Source organism: Vitis riparia, chromosome 14, assembly GCF_004353265.1.
Source record: "Vitis riparia cultivar Riparia Gloire de Montpellier isolate 1030 chromosome 14, EGFV_Vit.rip_1.0, whole genome shotgun sequence".
NCBI classification, from domain to species: Eukaryota; Viridiplantae; Streptophyta; class Magnoliopsida; order Vitales; family Vitaceae; genus Vitis; species Vitis riparia.
In genome coordinates this window covers 17930138-17952984 of record NC_048444.1, presented here as the reverse complement: position 1 = coordinate 17952984, position 22847 = coordinate 17930138, and the positions used below count along the sequence as shown (strand labels likewise).

Here is a 22847-nt window from a genome sequence, read left to right as displayed (position 1 = left end):
GAAGAGAACTGAGAAGTCTAATTCAAAGGCAAATTTGGCATAAACAGAGGTGATCATAGCAGTAATCTCCTCTGAGGTGAGCATGGTCACCAATATGAAGGACTGGGTGGTAGACTCTGTGGCTACCAGGCACATCTATGGGAATAGAAGTGTATTTACTTCCTATACCACTATAAAGGAAGGAGATGAACAAGTGTTCATGGGTGATTCTAGATCTACTCCAGTGATTGGCAAAGGAAAAGTTCTCTTCAAGCTAACCTCTGGAAAAGTGTTTTCCTCTATGATGTTCGTCATGTGCTAGATATCCGTTGGAACTTGGTGTCAATATCTCTGCTTGGAAAAGCAAGAGTGAGGATCTTGTTTGACTCTGATAAAATAGTTTTAACCAAAAATGATGCATTTGTGGGAAAGGGTTATTGTAATCAAGGTTTATTTATGTTGAATGTTTCTGATATAATTAATAATAATGCATCTTCTTCTTCTGCTTACATAGTTGATTCTTGTGATATTTGGCATGGTAGACTAGGACATGTGAACTTTTCATATATGAAGAAAATGGTTGAATTGAGTTTAATCCCTAAACTGTCCTTAGAAAACCATGGAAAATGTGAATCTTGTGTAGAATCTAAAACTACAAAGAAATCTTGCAAATCGATTGAAAGAAAATCAGATCAACTAAGTTTAATACAAAGTGACTCATGAGACATAAAAAATACAATGACTAGAGGTGGTAAACGATTCTACATAACTTTCATAGATGTACTCAAGGTATACAAGGGTGTATCTTTTGAGAAACAAATATGAAGCAAGAGATGTTTTCATCAAGTACAAAAATGAAATGAAAAATCAACTAAGTAAGAAAATTAAAAGACTTAGAACTGATAAGGGAGGAGAGTATGAGTCCAACCCCTTTAATTCTTTTTGTGAAGATCATGGGATCATTCACAAAACTACTCCTCCTTATTCCCCTGAGTCTAATGGAGTAGCAGAAAGGAAAAATAAGACCTTAAAAATGAATGCAATGTTGGTAAGTTCAGGAACACCCTTGAACTTGTGGGGGGAAGCTATCTTATCCGCATGTCATATTCAAAATAGAATACCTTACAAGAAAACTGGTAAAACTCCTTATGAGTTGTGGAAAGGTTATGCACCTAATATAGCATACCTAAATGTGTGGGGGTGTTTAGCTAAAGTTCTTCTCCTTGAACCTAAAAAACGAAAACTAGGTCCTAAAACCTTTGATGCAATGTTCATTGGCTATGCTGAGAATAGTGCGGCATATAAGTTTCTTGTTACTAAGTCAGAAAACAATCTTATAGATGTCAATACTATAATAAAAACAAAGAATGCAGATTTCTTTGAAAACATCTTCCTATGAAACTAAATGGTAAACAACAAGTTCAGAAACAAGTAGAGACAAGTCTATTGAACCTTCTGAATTTGAACCTAGAAGGAGTAAAAGAGATAGGAAACAAACAAACCTTGGAGATGGTTTCTACACCTTCTTAATAGATAAGGACCCTAGATCCTACAAAGAAGTTATAACTTCTCCTGATGCACCATTCTGGAAGGAGATCATTAACAGTGAAATCGAATCAATAATGTATAACCATACATGGGAGTTAGTAGATTTACCTCCCGGTGCAAAGACTATTGGTTGTAAGTGGATCTTTAAAAGAAAGTTAAAACAAGATAGGTCCATAGAGAAGTATAAAGCTCGTTTAGTTGCCAAAGGCTTTAAACAAAGGAAGGATGTAGATTACTTTGACACCTTTACCCCTGTGACTAGAATAGCATCAATTAGAGTATTGATTGCTCTAACTTCCATTCATAATTTGGTGATACACCGAATGGATGTCAAGACTACATTTTTGAATGGGGATTTAGAAGAGGAAATTTATATGAATCAACCTGAGGGTTGTGTAGTTCCAAGGAAGGATAAAAATGTGTGTAAGTTGGTTGAATCACTATATGGGTTAAAACAAGCTCCCAAACAGTGGCACAACAAGTTTGATCATGTGTTAGTAACTAATGGATATTCCATTAATGATGCTAATAAGTGTATCTACAACAAGTATGAGGATAACACATATGTAGTCATCTGCTTTTATGTTGATGACATGCTGATATTTGCAACTAACTTAAAGGTTGTGTGTGAGACCAAGAAATTCCTAGGTTCTAAGTTTGATATGAAAGACCTAGGAGAGACAAAGGTAATTATAGGAATTAAAATAACTAAAACACCTAATGGGCTTAAACTTTCTCAAGAGCACTATGTTGAAAAGATCATAAGGAAGTTTGAACACTTTGATTGTAAACCAGTGTCAACTCCTTATGATACCAACTCACAGCTGAAGAAAAATAGAGAATATAGTGTTGCCCAAATAAAGTATACTCAGATCATAGGGAGCCTAATGTACTTAATGAATTGTACCATACCTGACATTGTTTATGCAATAGCTAGATTGAGTCGGTACACCCAAAGTCCTAATCAGGACCATTGGATTGATGTTCATAGAGTCCTTAAGTATTTGAGAGGCACCATTAACTATGGTTTGTGCTTTAGTGGATTTCCAAGTGTCCTTGAAGGATTTAGTGATGCAAATTGGATCTTGGATTCAGATGAGATGAAATCCACTAGTGGGTATGTTTTCATCCTTGGTGGGAGTGCAAATTCTTGAAAGTCTGCCAAGCAAACTTGCATTACTCTGTCTACTATAGAGGCTGAGTTTATTGCCTTAGAAAAGGCAAACTCTGAGGTTGAGTGGCTTAGAAACCTCTTAGCAAATATCCCTTTATGGACGAGACCAACCTTGTCTATGTATATGCGTTGTGATAGCCAAACTACAATTGCTAAGGCTAAGAGTAAAATATTTAATGGGAAGAATAGACATATACGCCTAAGGCACAATATTGTGCAGCAGCTGCTTGAAACAGGGGTTATATCCCTAGAATTTGTGAGGTCAGAGTTGAATTTGGTCGATCATTTGACCAAACCACTAAATAAGAAACTAGTGGAAGAAACATCGAGAGAATGGGGCTTATGTCTATTACAGAAGTCAAGAGTGGTGGTAACCTAACCTATTAGAATGGAAATTCCATGAAATAGGTTCATATGGGTAATAACAAATCATTTCTTGACTTGAGGTGCTCTATCAACTCTAATTGTATGAGAGTCCATCCCTATGATGTAGATAGAGTGTATTTTACATTGACTAAGGTTGAGTGTTTACTCTTAATGAATACCATATTCCTTATGGATGGTATGTTTAAATGCAGAACATACTTGATGGATTCACCTATATGAGAGTAGAGGTGGGGTCGCTTCCTATGAGAACTTAGGCAGGTTCTCTAGAGCTCTCATGAATATCCAAGTAGGAAGCATGGCCTATTTGTGTCAACCTGTTTTGTACAGCTTGTAGTGTAGTTGAGAAAACCAATGTGGATAAAAGTCCATTGAGTTACATAAAGAAACACTAGTTCATAGAAATTTATTTTCACCATGTTTTGTGATTTAATACTTATTTGTCCTAAGACTGGTTCATAGCCTTTGGGGACCAGTACTGATGTATTGGATTCTTTTTTCCTCCAAAAAAAAAAAAAGAATACGTTTACATTCTGTGGGGGATTGAAGGAAGAGTGTAAATAATTTCTATTTTTATTTTTGGAAATTATTTTTAATTTATTTTATTTTATTCTATTAGTCTTCTATTTTTGGGAAGTGTCCTATTGAGAATTATTTTTTTATTTTATTCTATTAGTGTTATATTTTTTGGAAGAGTCTTATTAGGATTATGCTAGTAGAATCTCATTCCTTTTATAAGTAGATTCCCCTTCCACTTTGTGTCATTTTCTAATTACAAGTAGATTCTTATTGGGATTGTGTTAATGGTCTATAAAAGCAGGTCACCCCTCTCTCCATATATGAATACCAATTTTTCAGAGAGTTTTTCGGAGAGTATTTTCATACATTTATTTGGAGGAATTTTTTCAAAACCCAAGCGGTACATATCTCGCTTACAGAGTACAAAGTTCTTCTTCGAGGAGGGTGGATCTATTTCAAGGACAATATTTGTCACACCTTAACCGATAAATTTTTTTTTTTTATTCATTCTATTCTTTGTTTGTATCTTTTGAATTAGTCTTTTGTTTTCTTACCCTTAAATCCAACAATTTCCTTGTTTAAATATATTAATAGAAATACTCGTTCTAACCCTCATGTTCTCGCTCTTTCTCCCCAGTATTGAATCTCAAAAACTGTCATTTCATTTGATTGTTTATCCTTTCTGTCTAAGGACCGACTGAAGGGATGGTGTATCCACCTTTGAAATATTGCCTACCTTTGAAATTTTGCATCTGTCAGGCTTACGTGAAAGTGAGCAACCGACAAGATTTTCATTTCCCAAGAGATGAAAAGGTAAAATTAAGTACGATAAGGACTTAACATTGTCAAATAAGACGATCCCACCAACATCACTTTTTCTGAGCAGGAGTGGGTGAAGTTTCTTAGTCTTCTGCATGCTCGTGCTCTTCTTTTCCTAACCAAATCTTTTGTCGGTGAACCTCTTGGATATGCATTGAAATTGCCTTCCCACTAGAACCTCTTCCACTACCTTCTTTTATTTTTTAAACTTTTTGTCAAAGACTTTGAAACAGCTGCATCTTCTTCAAAGCTTTTGTCAAAGCACGGCTTGAGATCTTGCTCTAAGCACCACCACTCCATTTGCTGGTTATCATGGCTTGACCTCAGCCACAACCCCCTTTTAATTTCTTTTATGTTGGATTACAGGGTGGCAAAGTGGAAGCAAATGACAGTGGATTTTTTCTTTTTTTCTCATTATGTTTTTTCCATTTAAAATCCAATGTACTTTTTTTACACGTCAATTTATAAATATATTATCTTTTTAGAAAATAAATAATATGTCAATTGCGACCGAGAAAAGTGTCATTAGTGATATTTTATTTTTAAATTTTTAAATTTAAATAAAAATAAATAAATAAAATTTAAGTGGGTCACATTTGCTTTGACAAAATAGTAATAAATAAAAAAATTACCATGCAAAATAAGATTTTAAAGACAAATAAATAAGCCAATAAGTTAATTGTTGTTTTTTGACTCACATTTGCCGCCCTAAAATTGACCTCTCTCGTGTTGCCCCCCTTTGAATCCTATTTCTAGTTCCTCCCCAGGTGGATTCTAATTGGATACCATGTAAAATTTTCAATTTTGGTAGTTAAATTTGGTCAATTCTAAAAGAAAGAAGGTTAGCGTGGAGGTATATAAAGAAACGTAATGGCATCGCTTTTTCTTTTTGGTCAATTTTTTTTATTTATTACTATTTTTCTACATGAGATTAAAAAAACATTACTTTTTTGGTCTCATAAAAAAAATAATAAATAAATAAAATAAAATAAACTTAAATTTGTCGGTAATTGCAAAATCATATTCCATCTATAGCTAGCAACAAAATGGAATGGATGGCACGTTTTTCTTATTTGAAATTTCAAAAAAGAAAAGTAAATGGGCTACATAAATAAATAGTGGTCCCTTTTCTTGCCTCCAAAGCATGGCCCTCCTTCTTTATCGTTAAGGCAAAATTCCCCATATGGCGCATGTTCGCATGTTATTTTTGACCATTGCACCCTAAGGAATATTTGAACCTTTCAAACATACATGCACATATGTCAAAGAGATAGTGTCGTTTACCTCAAATTCAACCCAAAAATCACATTCGAAGACAGCCCCAATAGTCAATCTCTTAGTGATTAACTATCTCAATAATAGGAGAGCGTTTGTCTTCTTAGAAAAAGATGGGTTTGCTTTTGAAAACAACGTAGCTTTTGGACTATCTGCACCAACTTTTTAAAAAACAAAAAATATTTATAGCATTTTTCTTAGGGATTTTATGTGTAAATATATATGTATAGAGGGATGACCACGTTTTTTTTTATTATTATTTATGACTTCTTTTCTTAGAGTATATATGTGTGTGCATATGGCATTGAAGTTGGGCATTTGAAGTTGGGATATAGGTTGAAGACAAGGTATCAATTAAGATGGTGAGGACTCCTTGTTGTGAGAGTATGGGACTGAAGAAGGGGTCATGGACTCCTGAGGAAGATCAGATCTTAGTTTCTCACATTCAGCGCCATGGCCACGACAACTGGCGGGCTCTCCCCAAAGAAGCCGGTGAGTTCATAGTATGTGAATCAATTACAGTTTTATTTGAGATTTTGGTAATTAGATGAATTAAGCCCAAGATTACTAATTTGCTTTTATATTTCTACACATAGTCCATGTAAATGATGAGTGGATTTGCTTAGGGAAGGGCTCTCCTTTCATTTACTATCTTTTTCAAATTGATTCATAAGAAAGTTTGATTGAAGATATCCTTCTTGAGAATTAACATACTCTTCACTATGAATTTTTCATGTTGTATGTCCTAATCATATGTTCAATTGTGGTATATGTTAGGGTTAATGAGATGTGGAAAAAGCTGCAGGCTTCGATGGACGAACTACTTGCGCCCAGATATCAAGCGAGGAAACTTCAGCAAGGAAGAAGAAGAAACCATCATCAAGCTCCATCAACTTCTTGGAAACAGGAGTGTTCTCTTTTTCCAAGTTCTTTTCCAATTTCATTAGTCATTGATCTCATATATGGTTGTATTTTTATCATATCAACCCTAATTATAAAATCATACTTGTATATAAATATTGCTGGTAATAAGGTTTCATAAAGCTTAATAGAGACTTAAAATAGACCATTTGGTGGGGAGGGGAAGAGTAATACTGAGCTAATTAAATTTTAGCAGGGAGGAAGCTTCCCTAGATTTTTTTATCAAACTCTTTCAACACTCCTAAGATAGAGCATGAACACAGATATTATATTGATAAATTCTGTAAAGAAAACAAAATTATTGTACAAGAGAGAAGCAATTAATTGGATAAAAAATATGAAAAATAGAAATTTGTATACCTTAGTTTGGATGAGTGAATTCTAACATGATGTTGTATTCCAGGTGGTCTGCCATAGCAGCTAGACTACCAGGAAGAACAGACAATGAGATAAAAAATTTCTGGCATTCCCATCTCAAGAAGAGACTGAAACACAAGTTGGCCACCCTAGACACAATTCCCAAATGCAAAATGGGGGATGCAAGAAGATCAAAGACTGCAAATATGCCGATGGACCCGAGAATTGAAAGTCCAGGCCATGCACCAATCTTGCCAACCCAGCTCCTGTCAGCTACCACAGCTGGTTCGGCATTGGAAGCTGATAGTATTAATGGTTCCAGTGCAAATAGCTGCAATGTGAATGATGATTTGGTTTTTTGGTACAACCTCTTCATTAGAAGCGAGAGAGAAACTACCTAGTCTACTGCTTGCAAAATCTACATTATATTTTCTTACTGCACTCAGTTTCCACAGTTAGAACAGAAATGCAAGGAGAAGTTGGTTGAGAAAGGACCATCTGTATGTATTATTGTAGAATTTGTGTCAATTGCAGCTGAATGATTTTAATGTAAACAATGCTGCTCGACAAAAAGGACAAAATATTGTTTTATTATTATTATTATTACAAAGGTTATGTTTAGCTCCCAAAAAATTCAAAGAAAAATGTCAGAAGATGAAAAGTAACAAAAATAAATAAAAGAAAATAGAAATATAGATTTAAAATCAATAAATTATTTTTATATGTTATTTCAAACTCATTTTACTTGTTTTAATTCTTCTATATAAAAACTTAATAACTTATTATACTTATTTTACTAAGAACAATCTATGCTTCAAATATTGTTAAACTATTTCTAAATAAGCCCTTCCCGATAAGAATAGATTTTTAAGTTGTAGTTACTTTTTACAATAAAAGAAACGAGAAAACTCAAAGTACTACACGATGGTTAAATCTTGTAAACGTAATAATTGGCAATGACTTTACTGTGCATTTTGAACATTTTAAAGGTAGCGACAATTATTTAGCTGATTTTTTATCTTTTCTCCAACAATCAATTTAGCCATAGCATAAAGTGTGAGGTCAATAAATAAGAATGAAATGAACTAGTATACATACCTTATTATGGAGATTAGGCCTCATTTTATAGTTATCTTTTGATGGATCATTTATAGGAGGATAATAAGTGAAGGCATTGGTTATCCTATCCTTTGAATCATACCGTTTACCTTCACTTTTAACTCTTTGGCCATTATATAATTAATGAAGAGTTTTTCCTTAGATAAGGTTGAACCTTGTCTAAGGTGGCCGTCTCTATGGAATAATGATGATCAATGAAGGATTTTCGGTCTTCCCTATTGGAAAATGAAGAAAAGTTGAGTAAAGAAAATTTGAGTCAAGAGTAAGAATGTACTTTAAGCATAATCAAATCTCAGCTAATCTAGCCTTATCCGACAAGGATACTGTACCTTATCATAACCAAAGCAAGATCTCTAGTTATCCTAGATTTTTTTATAAAAATTCAAGCATATTTAATTTTCTTGAGAAACTTTGAAACCAAGAAATATTTTCCATTTAATTAGGAAAATTTAGAACACTTTTGCTAATGTGAGGTTGTAACATTACCATTTCCTATCCTAAGTCCTAAGAACTCCATGTATTGTTGGCATAGTTGGATTTCTCTATTTTTTTTTTTTTTCATTTTTTATAAAACTAAATATGAGGAAATCATTTTTCTTAACATTTTTTTATTCTTTAATACTCTTGCAACTAGGGATAAAATTAATGTTTCAAAACTATCCAACCATTCTCTCGAACCATTTTTGAATTTTTCTTGCAATATATGTTTTTCTAATTTTTTTAATATTAGTAAAGTGGAAGAAGGGTTTTTCTTTGGGGGAATAATGCAAACATGCCCGGTCTACAAAATATGGATAAAAAAAGAACTTAAAAAAAATAATTATCAATTCATGCATTGGAATAGTGTCCACCTTGCATTATTCCAAAATATTCTTACATGTGTTTTAGTTTTAAAGTAACACTATTTCGGACTTAAATTAACATTATTTTGGTCTTAAAGTAACACTGTTTTAAACTTAAAGTACCTTTATTGATTGAACGATGTACCATTCTTATGTGAGTTAGGTTATATATAAGGGTATTTTAGGATAATGTAAGGCAAGACATTATTACAATGCATGAAATAAGAATTATTTTCCCTAAAATGTACTCTCCATGAACATGCACTTTTGGTTCCCTTTTCATTCATATTTTATAAACAAGACATGTTTACAAGAATGAATAATGAAACGAGAATCTCATTCCAATAGTAATTTATTTTAGTGTTAGGTTGTGCATAGTAGTTTCATCCCCATTTTATACTAATTACATGATATTCATTCCTCAATGCCTCTTAGTATTCTTATTTTTTATACTTTTTAAAGTGTATTTGATAGTGTTTTTAATGAAAGTGTTTTCTCTAAAAGTGTTTTTAGGAGAATCACTCATTCAGTGTTTTTCTATAAAACACTACAAGTAATTTTTTATATGTTTATAAGTGTATTAAATTTTATCAAATACTTAATTTTTTTTTTCAAAAACATTTTTTAGGCTAAAAACTCTTCATACATTTACTATCAAAAGAACTCTTAGTATTCTTCGTCAAGCAAATAAGTAACAAACATAAAATTTTATTCTTGCTAAAATTCATATTTTATTGTATTTTTTATTAATGGAGAAAATGAAGATTTTGTATGTGGTTACCAAAATGAGTAAAGGGAAGAAAAAAAACCAATTTGTATTTATAATTTTTAAATTTTCATCTTTTGCATTAGTCTTGCCTATAATAAAAAGGGTAATTTTATTAACTATTGAGAAAATAGAAGGAAAGAGATAATTGATTTTTATATTTTACATATATTTGAACGATGGAAAGAAAATTTTGGTTTATTTCCTAAGAAAATTGAGAAATGAAGAAAAGAAGACTTTCTCTTTTTATCGCTTTTGTCTTCCTTTTTTTTCTCTTCTTTTTCAAATTGAAGTTTTACAATACTTTGATTTTGTCAAGAGAGTTAAAAAAATAAAATAAAAAAAAGAATAATGCTCTATGCATTCTTGGTTATTTTGATCAATAATAAAATTAATATTTATTATTTAGTTAATGCAAAAACTGCATAATAAATTTTAAAACTTACTTAGGTGGTGATTATTTTTAAACTTAATTTTTAAAAAAATTATCTGAAATTGAAAACAAATTATTTTTAGCAAAAAAATGTTTTAAAAAAAAACAATACCTTACTTTTAATTTTATTTTTATAAATATCTAAAATCAAAAGTGAAATACTTCTAATTTCATTTTTATAAATATCAAAAATCAAAAGTGAAAAAAAAAACTACTTACTTTTAATTTTATTTTTATAAATATCATAAACCAAAAGTGAACAAAAAAACAAGGTAATCCTTTTTTTTTTAATGTTTATAAACATAAAATATCAAAAAGTGAGATGCAATATCAAAAATCAAAAGTTAAAAGAAAGGGGCGGGGGTAATCCTTTTTTTTTTCTCTCTCTCTCTTATTGTATACAAAAAAAAAAAACAAACAAACAGTGAGATGCAAGAAAAGAGGCGGTATAAAATCCAATAAGAGAGAAACTGCGTTCACGATGGGACTCGAACCCACAATCTCCCGCTCCGGAGGCGAGCGCCTTATCCATTAGGCCACGCGAACCACTTCCGAAACGTTATTTTTAATCAGTAATAATCTAAAAAGTAAAATATTCATTGTTTACCCTTCTTGTCTTTTGCAAATTGCAACCTGCCTCGTTATATTTATTTAATTTTTTTTAATCATTTTAAACACCACGGGAAAAAGAGTTTGGCCTATATATGTTCCTATACACCAACATGGGTAATGCTAGGGTATAGAATTCTCCTTTTTGGTACCATACCCCACAAAATTGGATCGATAGCAATAGGGCACACGTGAAGGTTAGGTGAATAAAAAAATAATTCCTAGGTTATTTGAAGAATAAAAAAACAGGAAAACTATATTCAATTTATGGTTTATAAATATTTCAAATCAATGAAAGTAGATGGTAATATACATTTATTTTTTTAATTTCTAGGCTAACACATTATCCTATCATATTATAATTATTTAATATTTTAAATCGAATTAATATCATCTACAAATAAGTTTTGTATTATCATTTGAGCATAATGTTTTATAATGAATTATTATATCATGATGTTTAAGATTAAATTGTGACACTTTTGGTTCTATATCATATAATAATAATGCAAGGGCTAAATTTTAATCCAAAATTGACACACTAAATTAAGTCAAATCGATATTAAGAATGCGTTTGATAGTGATTTTAGAAAGTATTTTTAATTTGTCTAATTATTGAAAGATAAAAATTTTCAAATATTAGAAAAACTGAAAATATTTTCTAAAAATATTATTAAACACACTCTAAATTAGATTGATTTTGATTAATAATTAAATCAATTCTAATCAATTCTAATTTAACTAGAAACGTCAACTTGGTTTGATTCTTAAGTTGATTAAGACATGACTAAAACCAAACTCTGCTCACCCTAATAAAATTTACTTGCCACCCCTAAAATCATTTTCGCTTATCTTATGGTTTGCATGTATTAGAAAGGTAGAACAAGGTGACATAATACGTGAACCCATCCCATATTCAAAAATAAAATCCCGAACCTAACCTTGTCTCCCCCAAACTTACCCTCTAAGGGATATAGTTCTATATATACGTATATATGGGTAGAGCCAGCAAATTAATGGCTTGAGGGAGGCAACATCCAACTCTTTATTTCGAGGGCAAAAAATGTTTTAAATATACAAAAAAACATTTATAATCTAACAATAACAAAGAAATTTTCTTTTTATGTCTAAGAAGAAGTTTAAATCCCTTAGAATAAATTAAAAAAAAAAAATCAAGGGCATATATATATATATATATATATATATATATATATATATATATATATATATATATATATATACTATATTTAAACTTTAATTACTTTTATTATTAAACAATCAAATTAAATTTAACATTTAAATCTAATATACCTTAACATTTATAATTTTATTCACTTATAATTAAGAACTAAAGTTTTCAATATTAATTTTGAGTTTTATCCAACTCCACCTTAGTTTTTATTTTTGTTTTCGTCTTTGATTATATTTTGTAACTGATTTTTATTATTATTTAACTATAAATAACAGGTTTTTAAATTGTAATTGTTCATCAACAGTAAGATGATTAAAAACTAACTAAAAATGTAAGTAGATAAAAAAATAGAAAGAAATTTAAAAAAAAATGTAAAAACAAAATATTGGTTTTGCATAACAAAAAAACAATGTGAAAATCCAATGTTCTATCAATAATTTCATGCCTATAAACATAAGAACAAAATATGTATAGAAAATCATTTTTTTTATTTGTAATGATACATTCTCAATCGTATAGATATTGTTCACTATGCCTTGTGGTGCCAAAAACTTTTTCCTCTATTTGATGTAAGATACCATAATCATTTTCTATGTAGACATCCTCGTTGTTATATCCTATAGGATTACAAGGTCAAACAAATTTCCATAATTCCTATATGATGTAAGATACCACAACCACCACCCTTCCTCCCCCACAAACAAACTTTCATACCCCTTCTCTAATGTGAGATACCACAATCACCCCTAATGCGGACACAACGAGAATATTGTGTCTTATAAAATTATAGGGTCAAATAAACTTTCATATTAAGTCGATGATCAACTTTGATATCATTTGTAATGACCTATTCATAATCGTGTAGATATTGTCTTGGGCCTAATAGACCTTCATAATGTTTACATGGTTAAGATGAACTCATACATATATAGCGTCAGTAACTTTTTCCTCTATTAGATATGGGGATACCACATTATAGTTTTGTTTTTTTCCTTACCTAATTCTTTGATTTATTTTATTAAAGTCAAATAAAATGTGAAAATTTAGTAGAGTTGTATTTGATAATTTACTAAACCTTGTAAAATATATATGAATTCTTTTAATTCAATTTTAATATAAAGAGATATGTACTTGACAAGAAATAGTGAATTGTTAAGATTATATTATGACATTAAGTTTGGTTTGTATGTTGTTAATTTTGTTCCAAGTTATTTTTGGCTTTATAAATATTTTTAGATACTGATTTACTATCCATTGAAGATCAATGGTTGTTGGTCGTCCAATCAGAAAGTCACAAGTATATCTAAAAGGTTTGACTTGTGGCAAACTAAACTCGAAAAGGTATAAAAAGAAATAGTATTCTTTTTTTGGAATTAAATTGATTTTTATTAAACTTCGTTAAAAAAAAAAAAAAAAAAAAAAAAAAAAAAAAAAAAAAAAAAAAGAAGCATGATCGCTTGAACGGAGAACAACGCTCAAGCGTTGAGATCGCTCGAGCAAGGAACAATGCTTAAGCGTTGGGACCGCTCGAGCACTACCTGAGGCGCTTAAGCGAGGGTCAAGTGCTCTCGAGTGTTCTTGCCAATTTTGCCAAAGATAAACACAATATTTTCGGAGATTTCATGCAAATTTTATTTGCAAACCTTACTCTCTTCAACCTTTGAGCCTATATATACCCCATCATAACCTTTCTAGGGTGAAGGAGATTTTTATTATTATTATTATTATGATTGAGAGAGAGTCTCCTTGAAAGAAAGCCTAACAAGTCCCACCATTTTCAATCTCTCATCTGAAGGATTCATTCGAGAATCTAGGGTTGAAGACCTCCATCCCTTCAATGAAGTTGAAGAGTATTCATTAGAGCAATTGGAGGTTACTATATCACAAATGTGAATCAAGTTATAAGTATTGGGGAGCAAACTGGTTAGGTAAATTTGTGTAACTTGATCCCATATAGTGGATTTAGATTAGCAGTCTTAGACCTCATGAATTTTTATCTCCATAGTTAGTGTGATGGTTTTCTACATGAAAATATCTATGTTCATTGTTATATCTTTGATTATCTTGAGTTTCTTTTGATTATATTGATTGATTAGATATTCTATTTATCTTTATTATCTTGTAGGGTAAAAATTAGGTATAATAAATAATCTTTATTTTATAATTTTTTATTACACTCATTCACCACATTTGGGTGTTACCCTATTGGACTTTAGTTTTTTAGATTATATATCTTTTTCCTCATTCCATGTGGGGAAACACAATGCTAACAATTCAAACTTGATAATATATATATATATATACACACGAAGGTACTAAAGTGGTACTATCGAACAATAGATCCAAGTCATTAAAAAATTTATGGTGAGATCTAGGTCATTGAAATGAATGAGACCAAAGCATAATGATACAAATAAATAGGATTAAGGTATATAAACAAACAAAAAAATATGTACTTAACACAATCTAATTGGTGATGCATTTTTGGTAGGTATTGAAAAAGTACCTTCACATTTTAATCACGACTTTTACTTAAGTTCAAAGAATGTTTGATATGGGAAAATGAATATTTTATTTTCATTTTTATCCCCTCTAGAATATGAATGAATTTGGTAATTCTAATACTTGTGTTTGGATGCATATAAGAATGAAATGTTAGAACCATAATTTGTTTCCATTTCAATGTTAACTAAAATGGGAATGAAAAAGAAAAAAAAAAAGAAACAATTTGTCAATAATATTTGTACATATGATTTTAAATAATTTTTTTGTTTTTATTTTTATTTTTAAAAACAAATCTCACATTGCACAAAGTTTAAATCATTTTAAAACATCTCAATAATCTCACATTGTACAAAGTTTGGAATAATTTTTTATTTTTGTTTAAAAAAATCATTGAGAGTTTTTGTTTTTGTTTTTTTTTTTTTTTGCTAAATAAAAAATGTAATAGTTTTATTCTCCATGATCACCCAAAACTGAGACTGAATATATATGTATCAAGCATTCAATTCATGTCTTATTTCCAGATAGGTAACGAACGAACCTGAGTCAATTTTGTTTTTGTTGAAGAGGTATGGATCTTCTAAGGCTGTAGAGGGCTATCCACCTTTCTATAATCTCTCTAACGATGAGAGCGGGAGAGAACGGGTTCTGTTCTTATTCAAAAAATGTGATATCAAGAACAAACACTTAGCCTTATATTTATACCCTCAATGCCTTAAGGACCATACCCTTTAAACCATTGGGCCTTGTGAGTCTTAGGCCCATCATCCAAGACCTGTTATGACACTAGGCTTTACACATAAGGTGGCCCATACTCTAGAAAACCGATACAAAACAAATACAATAAAGGTGAATAGCTTAATCATGAACTATGTTGCATATATGCGCGTCCATATTTTAACAAAAAAAAAAAAAAAAAACCTATTTGAATGTGTGATTTAAAAACAAAATTATTTTTAAAAGTATTTAAAATAATTTTTAAAAACAAAGTAAAATAGAGAACTATTCTTTTGATTTTTTTTTCATTAAAAAAATGAATTTCAAATTAAGTGATACTTTGTATTGAATTTATTAATAATTTTTACAAATAATTTAAAACTAAAAAAATTTACACAATTGTTATAATTGTAGTAATGAATGCCACCACATTAATGTTAATTAAGTATTATTTATGATTTCCATTAATACTCATTAATGGAAACCATTAATGTTATCTATGAGTTTCATTAATGGGGATATTAATGGAAGCCATTTGGAAAGCCTATAAAAGGGCTTCCCGTCTCCTGTAATATACATCCTGAGAAAAAGAAAGAAAAGTTCTTCCTCTCATTCTCTCTCTCTTTCTTTCATTCTCTCAACTCTCTTCTCTGATTTATTCTTCCCTATTATATATCAAAGTAAGATATATTTCATTTCTACTACTTTGATTTGCATTGTATTTATCCTTATTTTACAACACGTTATCAGCACGAATTGCTCTGAAGGTAATTCTCATATCTTAAACTTGAAGTTATTTATATAGAATAAAATTTTACATATTTATATTATTATTGATTTGTTTTGTTACATATTCTTAAAAGTTATAAACAAATTATTTGATTTTGTTTATAATCAAAGTTATACCAATACTATCAATTTATTATAATTGATTCTAATAATATTGTTTTGTCATATATTTGAAATTATTTGACAATGTCGAATCTCACAAAACTCAAATTTGTGGCACTGGACATTTTGAGAAAGAACTCTCTATCTTGGATCCTTAATGTTGAAATACATCTTGTTGCAATAATCTTGGAGCTATGATCAAAGAAAGAAATCAAGCATCCCTGCAGGATCGCACAAAAACACTGATTTTCCTTCGTCATCATCTCCATGAAGGTTTTTTTTTTTTTTTTTTTTTTTTTTTTTTTTTAAAAAAAAAAAAAAAAAAAAAAAAAGAGCTTTTGATGAAAAATCACTAGCTCATCCAACTAGATTTGAATCATTCCCTGAAGTGAATGCAATATAGTCCCAAACTTGTGGACGTGGATGAGAACGTGGTTGTGGTCGTGGAAGAAATCCCTGATTCCATGGTTCTTATAATAATAATTCTCAGAAAATGAAAGCCTAATTGCACTACCAAAAGTGGAACAATACGAAATGGAACAATACTGAGGCAAAACAAGAAAATGGATCTACAAGATAAACCTCCTAAGAACCATGAGAATAATTGTTATAGATGTGGTATGAAGGGACATTGGTCACGTACTTGTCGTACGCCCAAGCATTTGGTCGACCTTTACCAAACATCAATAAAAACAAAAGGAAAAGAGATAGAGATGAACTTTACTAATAGTGATGGATTGGACCTAACCTACTATGACATTGATTTATTTGGAGGTCCCAATGAAAAAACAGATCATTTGATAAATGATGAGAAAATTAACATTGATTGATGTTACTTTATATATGAAATAATATATTATTATGTTTTATATTTACATTTGATTTTCTTTTGCTATTTACATTATGCCTTGTTTTTTAGTTACATCTAAAATCCATGTGTTATTTGGTCTCAAAATGAATGAGGATGATGTATGTCTCACAGACTGTGCAACCACGCACACGATTCTTCGAGATAAAAGATATTTCCTCGAATTGACATTAATAAAAGCTAATGTAAGTACCATATCCGGTACTACAAACTTAGTTGAAGGCTCTGGAAGAGCAAACATAACGTTGCTAAATGGAACTAGATTCCATATAAATGATGCTTTATATTCTAGCAAATCCAGAAGAAATTTGCTCAGTTTTAAAGATATCTGCAGAAATGGATATCATATTGAAACTATGAATGAAGATAATGTAGAATATCTTTACATTACTTCCATTATATCTGGCCAGAAGCTTATAATGGAAAAACTCCCGGCTTTCTCCTCTGGGTTGTATCATACAACTATATAGCCTATTGAATCATATATTGTCGTGAACCAGAAGTTCAACGACCCAAAAGTTTTTGTCCTTTGGCATGACAGACTAGGTCACCCAAGGTCTTCAATGATGCGTCGAATAATCGAACACTCACATGGGCATCCACTAAAGAACCAGAAGATTCTTTCGCCCAATGAATACTCATGTGCTGCCTGCTCACAAGGTAAATTGATAATCAGACCATCTTTTACTAAAGTCATATCTGAGTCACCAATCTTTTTAGAAAGAATACATGGGGACATATGTGGGCCTATCCATCCACCATGTGGACCATTCCGTTATTTTATGATCTTAATAGATACTTCTACTAGGTGGTCACATGTTTGTCTCCTTTCTACACGTAACGTTGCCTTTGCTAGACTCCTTGCACAAATAATCAGATTACGAGCACAATTTTCATATTATCCAATTAAGACAATACGTCTTGATAATGCTGGCAAATTTACTTCTCAAACATTCATTGACTATTGCATGTCAATATGGATAAATATTGAGCATCCTGTTGCTTATACTCATACCCAAAATGGTTTAGAAGAATCCTTCATCAAACGTCTCCAATTAATAGCTCAACCATTATTAATGAAAACCAAATTACCTACTTCCGCCTGGGGACATGCTATTATGCATGCTGTAGCTTTAGTCCGTATTCGACCTACAACTTACCATGAATACTCCCCTTCACAACTTGTGCTTGGAAAACAATCAAATATCTCTCACTTACAAATCTTTGGTTGTGCAGTATATGTACCAATTGCACCTACACAACGCATTAAAATGGGTCCCCAACGAAGACTTGGGATTTATGTAGGTTTTGATTCTCCATCTATCATAAGATATCTTGAACCTTTGACATGCAATATTTTTACAATCCGCTTTATAGATTGTCATTTTAATAAGAGTGTTTTCCCGTCATTAGGGGAAGAAAAGTTGATTCCTGAAGAACAACGAGAAATTAGTTGGAAGGCATCTACTATGACTCATCTTGATCCTCGTACAAATCAATGTGAACTAAAAGTTCAAAGGATCATTCATTTGCAAAATCTTGCAAATCAATTACCAGGTGTATTCATTGATACAAAGAAAGTGACAAAGTCACATATCCCGGCTACAAATACTACAACACGGATTGATGTCCCTATAGGACAGTTAACAAATGAATCTAAGATACGCCTGAAGCGTGGTAGACCTGTCGGCTCAAAGGATATAACTCCCCGGAAGAGGAAAACCCAAGAAAAACTTGGCACTCTAGAAGAGGCCATCAAAATGACTGATCAGTTTAAAATTAATAAATTTATAACCCTAGAAAAAGCACAAATAATGCAGAAAGCCCTTAAAGAAGCATATATTGAACAAGAAGCCCCCGAAGAGGCACATGTTGAACAAGAAACCCCTAAAGAAGCACAGGTACCTGAAAATTGTGAGGTCTCAGTAAGTTATGTACAAATGGGAGAAAAATGGGATTGAAATAATATTGTTATTAACAATATTTTTGCTTTCCAAGTGGCCTCTAAAGTCATAAGAAATGATGAAGATTTCGAACCACGAAATGTGGAAGAATGTCGACATAGAAATGATTGGCCAAAATGGAAAGAGGCTATACAGGCAGAATTAAACTCATTAACAAAACGAGAAGTTTTTGGACCTGTAGTCCAAACACCTGAAGATGTAAAGCCTATTGGGTACAAATGGGTATTTGTACGAAAGCGCAATGAGAATAATGAGATCATAAAATATAAAGCGTGATTAGTAGCACAAGGTTTCTCGCAGAGACCTGGTATTGACTACGAGGAAACATATTCTCCTGTCATGGATGCAATCACATTTCGTTTCTTAATTAGTTTGGCAGTCTCAAAAGGATTGGATATGCGTCTCATGGATGTTATTACAACATATTTATACGGATCCATGGATAATGATATATACATGAAAATCCCTGAAGGATTTAAATTGCCTGAATCAAATAATACAAAGCCTCGTAGCATGCACTCAATTAAGTTACAACGATCCTTGTATGGATTAAAGCAATCTGGACGCATGTGGTACAATCGCCTTAGCAAATACTTGCTAAACGAAGGGTATGTGAATAACCCTATATGCTCATGCATCTTCATTAAATCAGAAACCGGATTTGCAATTATTGTAGTGTATGTTGATGACTTAAATCTTGTTGGAACTCCTGAAGAGCTCACAAGAACAACAAATTACTTGAAAAAGGAATTTGAGATGAAAGATCTTGGAAAAACAAAATCTTGTCTCGGCCTGCAGATTGAGCATTTTCCAAATGGAGTTTTAGTACCTCAATCAACATTCATTAAGAAAGTTTTGAAGCGTTTTTATATGGATAAAGCGCATCCTTTAAGTTCTCCAATGATTGTCTGATCACTTGATATGAAAAAAGACCCATTTCGCCCTTGTGAAAATGATGAAGAGTTACTTGGTCCTGAAGTACCATATCTTAGTGCTATTGGTGCACTTATGTATCTTGCCAATTGTATACGTCCAGACATTATTTTTTCTATCAATTTATTAGCAAGATACAGTTCCGCTCCAACTCGAAGACATTGGAATGGTATCAAACATATATTGCGTTATCTTCGCGGAACTACTGATATGAGTTTATTTTACTCAAGGGAATCAAAGCAACAATTGCTTGGATATGCAGATGCGGGATATCTTTCAGATCCACATAAAGGTAGGTTACAAACAGGATATGTATTTAATTGCAATGGTACTGCTATTTCATGGAGATCTGTCAAACAAATAATGGTGGCCACATAATCAAATCATTCAGAAATACTGGTAATTCATGAAGCAAGTCGTGAATGTATATGGGTAAGATCTATGATCCAGCATATTTGGGAATCATGTGGACTCTCCTCTATCAAAGGTGACCCGACAATATTATTTAAAGATAATGCTGCATGCATTGCACAAAAAACAAGGGGTTATATTAAAGGAGATAGAACTAAACATATTTCACCAAAATTATTTTATACACATGAACTCTAAAAGAGTGGTGAAATTGATGTGCAACAAATACGCTCGAGTGATAATCTAGCAGATTTATTCACAAAATCATTGCCATAACATTCAAGAAGTTAATACATAGGATTGGAAAGCGTCAACTCAAGGATATCAACATGAGGGGGAGTATGCTTGTAAAAGGGTGTTAGTGTACTGTACTCTTTTTTCCTTCGTTCGGGTTTTGTCCTACTGGGTTTTACTGGCAAGGTTTTTAATGAGGCAGTCCTAATATACCAAGAAAAGAATATTATACTCCTTTTCCTTCGCTGGGTTTTTCCTATAGGGTTTTTTACTAGTAAGGTTTTAATAAGGCATATTCTTTCAATGTGGTGGACATCCAAGGGGGGATGTTATAATTGTAGTAATGAATGCCACCACATTAATGTTAATTAAGTATTATTTATGATTTCCATTAATACTCATTAATGGAAACCATTAATGTTATTTATGAGTTTCATTAATATTCATTAATGGGGATATTAATGGAAGCCATTTGGAAAGCCTATAAAAGGGTTTCCCGTCTCCTGTAATATACATTCCGAGAAAAAGAAAGAAAAGTTATTCCTCTCATTCTCTCTCTCCTTCTTTCATTTTCTCAACTCTCTTCTCTGATTTCTTCTTCTCTATTATATATCAAAGTAAGATATATTTCATTTCTACTACTTTGATTTGCATTGTATTTGTCCTTGTTTTACAACAATAATGACTATAAAAATTATTGACATAATTAATGCTTTAAAATTCTTTAATAAATCTTGTAATTTTTAAGAATATTTTGAAATTTAAAAATCATTAATTAATTATAAATTAAATAAAATAATTTAGAATGTCATCTTCCTAATTGAAAAATAGATATATGCATATAATAAAAAATTTACTTATTTATACCTTAAAAATTAAATTTATTTTTTTATATATATATTTAAAATATAATAGTATTGGTAATTATTAATTTTGAATAATTAATCTTTATTTTTAACAAAATAAATTAATTATGCTTTTATATGATGTTAATATCCATATTTTTGTAATATTTATAAAATCATATAAATAACATTACAAATTATTTATTTTGAATTTATTTGTAATTAAAAATTGTTTTTATTTTTAATAAGACGTGAATTAAATTTAGTTTACATTATATAAATTGAATTTATAATTTATGGTTTTTATAAAATCAAAATAAAAAAAATTATTTTTAAAAACAACTTCTGTAAAAATAAAAAATAAAAAGTCTTTGAGTTTGTTTGGTAACTATTTTAAAAAACAATTATGAAAAATTAGTTTTTGAGAATAGTTCTTGAAAATTGTTTTATTATTTTGTAAAACAAAAGTCTATTTGGAAAATTAAAATGTTTTTAACTTGATTTTAATATTTTTAAATATGTTTTAAAAATAATATTTATATCTAGTGTTTTATTTTAATCATTTTATATGTTTTTATAATTATTTCTTAAAATAGATCTTAGAAAACAGGTAAAAATAACAAAAAACAACTAAAAAATATTATTTGAAAAAAACCATGTTCTCTATTATAAAAATAAAAATAAAAATAAAAAACAATTTTTGGTTGCGAAACATGTTTTTTGTTATGAAGAACAAAAAAACTGTTCTAAAAAATAATTCTCAAACAAACTCTTACTTTTTTAATTTTTGAAAAGTATTTTTATAAAGAAATATTTGGTTTAAAGGGATGAAATGATCCTAAAATTGGAAATCTAAGGGCTTGTTTTCAAGAACTGTTTCATGTTCTTGAAAACAAAAAATACAAAAAACTTGTTTGGGGAAGGGGGTGTATTTTTGTTTTTTGTGTTACCAAAAACCACTTTTTTTAGAACAATAAAAATATGTTTTTATTGTTTTTTCATTATTCAAATAATAGATTGTTTTTCGTATTTTCTCTTCTTTCTTTTTTTGTTTTCTTAACTGTTTTTTGTGTTTCCACAAAAGTGAGCTCCACCCAACCACCACACCCTTATCCGCAAATCATTTCTTCTTCCTTAAATTATTGAAATTAATATACTTACACATGGTGACAAAGTCATCATTTGTTTAAAAAAATTATAACTAGTGTAAAAATTTCAAAATGGAATAATTTTTTTTTAATTTAAATGAATTGTGCATATGAAATTTATTTATATATTTATAATATCAAGTTAATAGAAGAAAACACTTTATTAATTAAAAAAATAACTCTCAAACATGTTTTTTGTTTTACTTATTTTTAAAAACTTTTTTATTAACTCAACCAAACATTTTTTTTAGAACAAAAACTATTTTCCAGAATTCAGTTCCTAAACATAATTTTTTTTTTCTAGAAACACAAAAAACTGTTCTTAAAAATTATTCTCAGAAACTGTTTTACAGAACAGTTTTAAAAAACAACAACCAAACAGGCCCTAACCCTTTCC

The 22847-nt window shown here is 30.4% G+C and overlaps 1 protein-coding gene and 1 non-coding gene across 2 annotated transcripts; one reads left to right on the top strand and one right to left on the bottom strand.

The window, feature by feature from the left end:
• The first annotated feature begins 5983 nt into the window (after positions 1 to 5983).
• On the top strand, positions 5984 to 7579 carry LOC117930946 (transcription factor MYB30-like). The gene is made up of 3 exons (XM_034851761.1): positions 5984 to 6190; positions 6476 to 6605; positions 7023 to 7579. The coding sequence occupies exons 1-3, from the start codon at positions 6058 to 6060 to the stop codon at positions 7375 to 7377; spliced, it is 618 nt and encodes a 205-aa protein (XP_034707652.1). The 5' UTR covers positions 5984 to 6057; the 3' UTR covers positions 7378 to 7579.
• Positions 7580 to 10609: 3030 nt separating this feature from the next.
• TRNAR-CCG lies at positions 10610 to 10682 on the bottom strand. Its single transcript has one exon. It is a non-coding gene; the product is annotated as a tRNA-Arg (tRNA).
• Positions 10683 to 22847: the final 12165 nt, after the last annotated feature.